This window comes from Glycine max, chromosome 7 (genome assembly GCF_000004515.6).
Source record: "Glycine max cultivar Williams 82 chromosome 7, Glycine_max_v4.0, whole genome shotgun sequence".
Classification (NCBI taxonomy): Eukaryota; Viridiplantae; Streptophyta; class Magnoliopsida; order Fabales; family Fabaceae; genus Glycine; species Glycine max.
Genome location: NC_038243.2, coordinates 12,541,647 through 12,553,031, shown reverse-complemented (window position 1 = coordinate 12,553,031; position 11,385 = coordinate 12,541,647). Strand labels below are relative to the sequence as shown.

Sequence of the window (11,385 nt, the reverse complement as noted above, 5' to 3'; positions counted from 1 at the left end):
TTGCTCTAGTTCAACATAAAATGTACTAACTCGTCAATATCATTTTTTCATTAATTTCCCATTCAACATCTAGAACACACTTGAAAAGCTCCTTAGTTAGACCACCCAAGCCATTTTGCTTGCAAAGCCTTTTAAACAAACTTTCCCATTATACATTAAACTATATATTGTAGGTTGTTTAAATATTTACACGTGCTCCGTGAACAAATCTACCTAATGAAATTGCCTTAAACAGGAAAAGACTCATAATCATCATGTTAAGGACGTCAGACACATGTAAGATTAACAAAATGATTTTTCTTTAAAGTTGAAGAACCTTAAATTTAACGCATATATATGGGGGCAGGGATTGAAGAAATATGTTATATTAATATATAGAAAATAAATATACACATAAATGACATTTTTAATTTTTATAGACAAACATACAAATGAGTTCATCCATGAAAGAGTGACTGAGCTCACTAACAAATTAACAATATAAGTACAATGCAATATCCCCCATGAAAAATTGTCACAGCTAATTAATTATTAATAATACATAATAATTATTATTGAAATGACATTGTTCAAAAAGAGGTGAAACATTCATGTTCCGATGAATTTGAGTCATCACAAGGAGAGTGGTTGTGTCTGCCTTCGTAGGTAGTTATTACCATACGACAATCTTCAGATAGTCGTTCAACTCTTTTCTTCACCCTACAGTTGTTATGGGTACAGCGGTAGTAACTTCTGTTCATATCACACAATTGAGATGTCAATTGGATATAATATTTAAAAGGGTAAAATATGAATTCACTCTATGCAAATGTGATTAAATTTGATTTTAATTTCCTAAAAAAAATTGTTTGTTTTCTTATTTATGAATTTTAAAACTTTTGAAAATGATTCATATTATTACTTATTAATAACATGATTTGCATATAGACATGCTATGTTACATATCATCTCAGAGTGTAGTTGTTAAAGTATATAAACATATGTTTTAATAACAAGTAAAAACTAACTAAAAAAGACGTGAAATGCACACAATACAAAATTATATATATATATATATATATATATATATATATATATATATATATATATATATATATATATATATATATATATATATATATATATAAGTATTATCTATTTAGTTATGCAGCAATTGTGGGGAAAAAAATCCACTATCTGTTAAGTATTTACAATATATTTCACGTCAATTATTCGTGTAAATGTGTAATAGCCTCATATAAGGGGGTATGTTTTCCGGAGCCAACCCTTTTCTGTATGTTTTCTCCTTAAAAAATAAATCATTGTTAAATATTCTTTGCCTAGAGACACATATACACTATAAAAAAAATGTCATATACTGTAATGACTGAACGTTGCATGTAATTAATGTATTTAGCTAGCTAGTCATTTTAACTGATTTATAGTTTATTTAAATAATTTATAAGTTTATTTGATTAAAATAACTGACAATTTAATAAACAAACTTATCTTATTGATTTATAGTGTTTATTTAATACTACTCGTATTTAAAGTAGGATCTGATCTTATAATTCATTATTATTTTTCTATTTTAACCTCAATATTTGAATAAAAATTTCTCATTTATTCTCCTCCAATATTATACTTCACACTAATTATATTTTATTTAAAATATTCAATTTTTTTAAAAAAAGATAAGAATTCAAAACTAATGAAATAAATGAATAACTATAATGAGATAAATCTATAATTTTTTTTACAAATAAAAAATAATTTATATAACAAATCATAATTTGTTTTATGTTATTCTTCATTTATTAGCATGTTGAATAACTGATTTATAAAACATTTCAAATTCATTAAACAAATTATGATTTTTCAACTTGCCAATAAATGCTTTATAAAATCCTAGGTATATGGGTTACATATCTTTCATTGAGTCCTTTTTTATCCCATGATTTTTCAACAATCTTCCCCTTGATTTCTAATTCACCAACGAGACACACCACTTGACCAACCTCACTAATTAACCTTTCTCTTGTTCCCCCTCGTATCAGGACATATTACCACTTGTTGGGGAGTAATAAGGAGCACTCAGAAATGTTAATGGACTAATAAGAAAGACTACCAAGAAATTGAACACTACATATCCACCTAAAATCTTAAAGATATTAGATATATAAGTCACATTTCTTTCCTTTCCTAATCAATGTTGGACTAACCACAGCCACCCCCGCACTTGATTTTCCATCAAGATCACTATCATAATTTGAGTCTTGTAAATATTATTAAAATTTAGAGTTTTATCAACAAGTTTCTTAAGAACATTAGTAAAGAAGTAAAATTTAATATGCATGCATTGAAATTATAAACCAATTTACAATGTCATCTAATAAAATTTAAGCAATTAGTCGAGTCAGCATTTCATTTAAAAAATTAAGAAGAAAATCAATTATGCTTTTCTCCTTCATTCCTTCTTTTTCAAGAAACTGTATGTTGATTCGAGATTGGTGAGTAGAGCAGATGAGAGTGACTAAAAAAAATAGGAGGTTAGAGTTTTGAGATGGGGAGTGGGACAAAGGAGGGTGACAGAAAAATGGGGATTTCGGGTTTTGAGATGGAGGTGTGACAAGGGGAAGGTGGCTAGAAAAAAATGTGTTTGGAGTTTTGAATGGGTGTATTGTAGGGTGACCGAAAAAAATGAAGAATTGTTAGGTTTTGAAATGAGGGAGTGAGATGGAGGAGGGTGACTGAAAAAAAAAGGATGATTAGATTTTGAAGAGGGTTACTTTTAAGTCAGGAGTGTGGAACATAGGAGGGTGATCGGAAAAAAAATGAAAAATTGAATTTGAGATGAGAGTAAGGTAAATGAGGGCGAAAAAAAATAGGGTTGATTAACTTTTTTTAACCAATATAATTTTTTAATGACCAAACTGATATAATTAAATGATTAAATGTTGTTTGAATATTTGTATAAAAGATTTTACATTCAGAATCATACACCATCTTCTCGGACAAGTATTTAGTATCTCCTATATATTAAATATTTTTAATTACTTATGAAGTAATAATATTTTTATGTTTTTAATGTACGAAATATTTTATATTTATCTAAATTTCATTAATTTTTCCTTTTTAATCAATACTGTTCTGAAACACCCTCTAAACAAATTCCTAAAAATTAAAATTATGTAATGTGTATTCACGTGGCAATGTTAAAAAAATAATTAATAGACATAAAACAAAATTTAAATATGCTTTTATATATTTTCGTTATGAAGATGATCAGACAGGTATTCCTTTTTACGACATACTAGCTTATCTTACTTTATTTATATTTTTTCTTTCTTTAATCCAAGTTTGGTACGGCATCTTTTCGGGAAGTTTTCGGTTGTTAAACTACAGTTGTTAGATTCAAACAAGTCCCACTGTCATCTTTTATGCTTTTCAAACACATGGCACGTTAATGTTCCTAAGTTCCTATGTTCCTGAAGTGACCATTCCAAAAATAACTTTTTCATCTTCCTAATTCCATTTCTAAGTACATACCTTTAAGTACAATTTTGTAATGATGGTCTGCAACCGAAGCAAATTTAAATTACCACACCTTTCTTGATTGGGTTTGTAATTAATAATGGATATACCACTTTAACTATTTTGCTTTGGTTCATAAAGTATAAGTCCAGTAAAACTATAGAACTTTCTTCCATGCACGCAACATTAGCATATACATGATATATGTTTTGGGTCAAGTATATGTTTGTTGCCACCACGTTGGTCTTTCTCTAAATTATTAGTACCTTCAGTCTAAGTAACTTTTGTTTTCATCAAATACTAGTATTTGCTTCATTATCGTCACAAATTTGTTGAAAAATAGGTCGTGTTGGTATATATGTTAGGTAGTTTACTTTTGGTTTTTAAATTATACGTGAAAATCATCAAACAAGCATATCTAGGTTGACAGGTTAACATTATATGTATTGCGAATGAAAAATATGCACATATCCCTCTTTAATTTGATATTTGTATTTAATGATTTTTCTGTTTTATCTCTCCAATTTCTACCTTCAAACCAAATGTTATTACTTTTTAGTTACTCTTTGTTCTTTTTTATAAGAAAAAAAATCAAATATTTTATTCTCAAATATAAATGAAATTTAACTACTTTTATCTTATTTAATGAGATTATGTTTAAAATATCCTTTATTTAGTATGAAGTTGTGCTTATTATCAAATTCTAATTTCTAGGTAATTTAGAAAAAAAATTTAATTAAAAATAACACAACTTAATGAAATAGATTATCTTTCTTAATAAATATGAAATAATTTTTTTTATAAAAGAAAAAGGAGGGATTAGATATGTGCAGATTTTTCATTAAATACAAATATCAAAAGAGGAATAAGTGAAGAGGCATATGCCTCTTCAATTTATAGTCTTTTCATTAAAAACAATTCTTCAATTTCTAACTTTAAACCGAATTTTTTCAAATAAAAGTAAAAGTGTAATGAATTATTGGTGTAAAATGTTTTATATCATCAACTAATAAAAAAATTGTTAGTATAAGTCGAAAAATAATTATTATAAAATCAAAGTACAAATCTATTATATACATGGATTTGATGATAGTGTAAGAAGCCTATTCACTAATAACTCCCCTCTTGCAAACGTATCAAATTATCCATGCCTGCACAATTCTATTAATTAAAGTCTAATAAACATCTATCAAACTCTGAATCTCTTAATTCACACACACCTCCACAACTTTTTCTTAATTTTCTCTTTAATTCTGCTTGTTATTTTGTTTTAGTTAAATCTATCAAGGTCAATTGATTTGATTGAGTAAGATATGTGAGTATTGTAGACTTTTTCAGTGTTCAATTATTATAAATAAATAAAAATTAAAGCTAAATTTTGTCATTCTGCTTCAACTCAAAAGAGGTAAATTAAAAGACTATTTTATTTTAAAGAGTAAATTCTCCACTTGATTCTTTAAAGATTAATATTTTTTTTTGGTAAATCTTAATGGTTAATACGATACTACAAGTCTTAAAAGATTTTTACCAGAAAAAATCTTTTAAGGTTTTTTATATTTAAATTAATCCATCAAGTATATGTGTGTCATTGTTGTAGCCTTTTAAAAATCTCTGTCACCACATCATGTTCAATTCTTAAAGATTTAAATTTTTTGAAAGAAAAAAAAAAACTTTGTCCTTCTTTACTCTTCAAAACAGATTTGTTTTAGTCTATAGACTGAGAAAATATACCCATGTTATACACCCAAAAAATTAATGGTCTAAAATTTAATTTATCATATTAATATGTTTTCTTTTTTTTTGCAAACAAAATGTAGAGGCTGAATGTTTTTTTTTCTTTTCATAATTCTCTTGTATCTTTGATCATGGGTACTATTACCTTCTAATTAACTTTATAGGAAAGAAAATGAGGGGAGGAAGAAAATTTTGAAATTTGAATTAAAGAAAAATGGAAAAACAAAAAATTTATTTTTATTTTAAAAGTGAATTTTTTCTTCATCAACTAAATAAAAAAATGCATCATTATTCTTGTTATATCTCTTCTCTCATCTAAACATATCATTAGTGTGTTTAGATACATGTTGGGCCCACTGTACACATGATCCAATGCTCCATTTACTGTAAAGCAAGGTGCTACATACGTGTGTTTAGGACCTCATTGAATTGGAAGGAAAAAAAAATATGTTTGTAACAAATATCTCTATAAAATTAAAATGGTAGTAACACATATTTTTAATTACGGCCAAGTAAATCTTTTCTTTATTTTAATTTTAAAATGATTAAATTTTGTAATAATGCATGTCTTTTGACTACAAACTTGTCATAACAAGGTTTCTTTGTCAATTATTGTAGGCTAACCGGGCTGGTACCTTAATATCTTTGGTTTTGCTAATTACATCCTAATTAAACAGTAATGATATAATATTACGTGAGTAATAAAATGAAATACACTAGTATGTAGGAAAGTAATGTGATTGTGAGTTTATAAATTAATCAAATATGATGGTAAATTGTAATATGATAATTAAGGCAAAAAAAAAAAGGAAAAATAGTGTGAAAGAAACGATTATAAAATGATAAGAGGGCACATTTTGCAAAAGAGAAAAGAAAAGTATATGATTTTCTTTCACATTCGCCATGAGAGAAATTGGATTCGAAAAGATTAGGTAAATGTTAAAGGAGTTACAATGAAAAACTTTAGGAGCAAGTGAAGCCTTTTTTAGTGATAGGTGCCATGGGTGGAAGAAGTTGGTCAGATAAATACCATGACCGTTGGATGGTTTGGGAACAGAGGACGAAGGAGGGGACCCTATAGCGTGCACTATTGTCAAAACTCTAATAATAATAATCCACTAAATATTCTCACGAATATATCTTTTCCTTTTTACTTCCCCAAAAAATTAATATTTTTAATTACCTGAAGAAAAAAGCCTATGTTTCAGTCTGTACCATCAATCTTCTGTGCTCACAAGTCCATTGAAAGTAACATCTTGAATCATTCCTTCAGTTTTAGCTAAGATTCTCTCTCTCTCTTGGGTGTTTTCAGTCTTTAATTAAAATTTGAGACAAAATCTAGGATAATTGCACTTGGTTCATCTGTGAATTTAGATTCATTTGGCTGTTCCACCACCGACACATGTATTTTTCCATAAAAAAAGACATCTTACCTTCATTTCTCCGGGTATAATGCCTATCATGTAGCCAGTGCACTCAATCATAGATTTCATATATGCATTTTGACAAAGATATTTTTAAAGGAAAAGAAAGGAAGAAAATGCTTAATTATATGAATAAATATATTTTAGTAGATGTTATAATCATATATATAATTTACTTAGAACATATTAATCAGCTAGTGAAGTTCTTAACTCACTTTTGCAATTAATGTCCTAAATGCCACATGAAATTTAAAGTTTAACAAGTATTTTCTCCAGTATTGCGATTCTTTTTAAAAACTCAAAATAAGTTTTTACAATTGTCTTGTATTAATTCTTAAGAATTGTTAAGAATCATTATTATTATTACTTATATAAGCAACCATCGATTTTTATTCAAGAATATAATATAGACACCTCAATTTTTCTAACAACGAAACTGCATAAAATCTATTAAGTTTGAGAACTTCATAAGGAACTTGCATCCTCTAAGATTTATGATCTTCAAATTTATTCAAAGAACTTGCAAAACTATATATAAATCAAGAAAGCAAGGGGTTAATTCAAGGATTATATATATTACCTTGGGTGAAGGCTATTCTTCACAACTTTCTGACCATACTTCCTCCATTTGTAACCATCATCAAGCACATCTACATCACTTCTTGTTTGGAAACAAAACCGTGGCTCTCTCAGCTTCCTCCTCACTTTCATCTTGTTCTTCTCTGAGCCTGCACTTCTCCACCTACCATCATATATACACAGTATCATAATTTTAGTTTTTTCATATAACTCGAACTCCAACTAAGTCTACTTGAAAAACAGTTGAATCCAACACGAAATCAACATTCAGGACAAAGCTATAACATAGTTGCTTTGGTTTTTTGCTTTCGAAAGTGTAATTTTTCCGTTCAACGTGGATATGACAACGTCTATACAAACACACTCTATATGTCTTCTCAATTAAACATGTTTTTCTTAATTACTTTAAAGCAAGATTAATTAACCTTAAGCTACGAAGTTAACAATAAAGTAAATATGAGGGGTAAAAAAGAGAGAAGAAAAGGTGATGATCTATTTGAAGAATATGTGAAGTCTGTGATGGACTAGTGGATTCGAGTATCAATGAGTATCAAGACTTTTGAGTACCAAGCTCTTGCACCTCCTCATACCCCAAGAGAGAGAGAAAGTGAGGGAGAATTACTTGGAGTACAAAAGCAAGTTCAGAAAGAAAAAAGAAGCAGTCACTTCCATATATTGTAGAGAGACCTTCAGATTCTTCACAGAAACCTAAGGAATATCTTCTTGGGTATCTAAATTAAATATTTACGTGCATGCAGAGAGAGAGAGATTGAAATCAGAAACAGAAAGTTGTGGTTGCAAGGAGGATATACCATGTGTTGTTGCCACCATCACTAGTATTTCCGGTGCAATTTTCGTCATTGACAGCTTTGGGATCCAGTGTTCGCACCTGAATAAAGTTCACGGTACCATCCATATAAGCAAAATTGTTTCAAAGGAAAGAGATCAAAAGAATACCCTAAAATTGAAAAGGACATAAAAACAAAATGAATAGACCTGATAATTAATTATAAGGTAGTAGATCATAAAGTTAATATAAATAAATACATAAATAGATAGGTATGGATACGTAGATATCATAAAGTAATTAACCACCTGTTCATTATTATTCCAAGAAGTTCTGGAGACAAGGTCATTATGGCTGAAACCAATTGTTGCTCCGGATCCGGAGGTGGTGGCAGTGACGGTGAATGTGGTGGTAGCGGCCACAGCAGTATTGCTACCGCTGCTGCCGGCGTTTAGAGATTGAGAGAGCTGACAAGATTGGGATTGAGCAGAGGGTGCCAAGAAACTAAGAACCTGGTTTTCTTCAAATTGAACAAAACCCATTTCATGGATCGCTTGAGGGGTGTTTGTGAATGAAACTTGGAGCTCAAAATTGGGACTGACACCTCTCTCTCCTTCCATACCCCCTTTTTATTGATAATTTGAAATGGGTTTTGAAAACCACACCTTGATTTTGGTTTTTTCTTGGTCTTATCTTCTTGTTATCTAGCTGGATCTTCTAGTTTTGGTGTAGCACAAATTCTAGGCCATATGACCTTGGAGAATATGAAAAGAGGGTTATTCAGAAGACTGGGGCTCTGAGGTGTGTAGTTTGGTCAACAACGAGGTGTTTGTGTTTGCCAATTAAATTCTGAAGGGAATGTTTCTTGGAAAATTATTCCTTTCCCCCTCTTCTTAAGGGAGTCTATTCAAAGTCTTGTACACACTATCTTTCTCTCTCTCTTAATTACACGTGCATTGTCCTACAAGTGTTTTTCATTTGGAATCTATCTCAAACAGTGCCAGAAGAATGAAACTAGGTATTGTCGTTTTTATATGAAAATGATTCTTTCACATCCCGCCAGTTTTAGAGATAATATGTATCTTTTATGATATAATTGTGTTTGAGTTGAGTAAGATTAATATGAATGAATTTGTTTTTTTATTAATTATTTAATGTAATTATACATTTAGATTTAATTTGAATTTGAGATTATTGATTAAATTATGACAATTTTATAAATTAGAACAACTTCAGGTTGATATACGCATTCTATATATATTAATTAAATTAAAAATTGTAGTAATTAATTACAAACCGATTGACTAAATATACACTTCAACCATAATTGTTGTGCTGAGTTAATTAGTATAAAAATGCTGTAGGAAGTTCTGGTGTGTAAATATCAATTTTTAATATTTTCATAGAAAAAGATTGTGTAAAGTGTGCAAATTTTTTTGTCTAAAAAGACTAATTACATATAAAAATAGAAGATATAATAGAGTTAAAGGTGTTGAAAGGTGCGTTTTTCTTGCTCCATGGATTGAACCAACTTAATAACGCACAAGAAATTAATAACACAAAACGTATAAAAAATTATCATGAAGTAATATATTAAATTTGTCAGATTTTCGAAAGAAAAAAAAAACTAAAGGCTGATTGGTTTAAATGTTTTGATTGATAGAAACTAATGTAATTGTAATTTGATTAGCACACTCAATCATGACCAGTTTCGTGATCAACTTGCACTCAGATGATCTAGAAACGCTGAAGCCAATTTTGGTTTTAATTTTATGGTAATGTGTAACACGTAAAGTTTTATGGGAGATCCTGTCACGTTGTTTCCAAACCGTAGTTGCTAATGCAACCATTCAAATGAGAAACCATTTTTTTTTTACTTTGACCTCAATGTTATACTTTCCTCCGTGAGTACCCAATTTGGTTTATATTTTAGGCAATTATTGCTGAATTTGAATTGCATTCCTAATTGGTAAAATTATTAGTACACGAATTATTAATGGTCCTTTAAGCTGAGCATTATTTTTTGAAGTGTTTTAACAATACATTCTTTTGGACACACTCTTTTTTAATAATTAATATTTATTAAAAGTTATAAAATTATGAATGAGATTCATTAAATAGTAAGATCTATACAATTTTGTGATTTTTAACAAATTTTAATAAATAATTGAGAAAATGTATGTATGTGCTAGAAAGGATTAGAAAATGTGTTTTAACATTTTTTTTTCTTAGAAAGCTCCAGTTAGTTTAACAATTTAAAAAAATCAATTTTATTATATCATGTTGTTTATTGGAATTTGTGTGTTATCCTTAATCAAGAGTATGAGAAGGTTTTAGTGGTCTTAGCCTAATTAAGCGACTTGTTTTTCTAAGAATGCCTAGGCAGTTTGCATTCATGATGTTCATGCTTGTATACTCTTTAACTTGTTTTTAACTTACCAATGTGAGACTTGATCTCCAATGCTTTTCCTCATATATCAATTAACTAGTTCAAAGTGTTTGGATTGGTGGAATGGTAAATCCAAACTTACGTTTTGAGAAGCAACATTCCTACTTATGCAATGAAGCAGTCTCAAGCTTCATGCTGCCACAAGTACACCAGAGAAACAAATACACACTTAGTCTAATTACGACTTGTGTTAAATTTTTGACTTGATTTTGTACTTTAAGTTTGAACTTTAGAGATAGTAGATCTTACTCTCATCTATTGCTTGGATCTAGTCTCATTTTCTTGACTTGAATTTTTTGCTTGAGCTTGTACTTCAAGGTATGTTTTATTTGTTTGTGACTTCTAGGGTACACTTAATCATTTGATGTACACTGGAACATTTGCCACAAATAATAAATAAAGAGCATTAAATATATTAATTTATTATTAGTGATTGAAATTCAATTTGTTTAACTTATACAACATCTATCTATGGTAAAATTGTTCAAATTCCAAATTGATCCACCGGCAAGATTTTTTAATGGCACCAAAGAAATTCACTAATTAGTGAGCGAAAATTCCAATGCTAATCCGCCTCTAATTAGTGGCAGCTTGGTGAAAGAAACCTTGTGTCACAAGTTTGTCGCTAATTAGTGAGAGAATCGTCAAGTCACTTGGTTCCCTTGTTAATCCTTGGTCTAGTTAAAAAATAATATTGTGAGGGAAAAATCCCTCACAAAAAACCCTGGCTAAAGTTAATATAAAAATAATGAAGACAAAATTTATACTTAGTGATGACATATTTTCCACGCTATTCCCTCGCTGATTTGTGAAGGAAATATTTATTGCAAATCTATCGCTAAATGCATTGCAAAAATAAGATTTAACATAGCAAGAGAATTGAAGATTCCCTTGCCAAT

General features: G+C 29.0%; 1 protein-coding gene across 1 annotated transcript; it reads right to left on the bottom strand.

The window, feature by feature from the left end:
* Positions 1–388: 388 nt before the first annotated feature.
* LOC100800671 (probable WRKY transcription factor 12) lies at positions 389–8,919 on the bottom strand. The gene is made up of 4 exons (XM_003528979.5): positions 8,346–8,919; positions 8,063–8,139; positions 7,252–7,413; positions 389–732 (listed from the first exon to the last, which is right to left on the bottom strand). The coding sequence occupies exons 1-4, from the start codon at positions 8,655–8,657 to the stop codon at positions 570–572; spliced, it is 714 nt and encodes a 237-aa protein (XP_003529027.1). The 5' UTR covers positions 8,658–8,919; the 3' UTR covers positions 389–569.
* Positions 8,920–11,385: the final 2,466 nt, after the last annotated feature.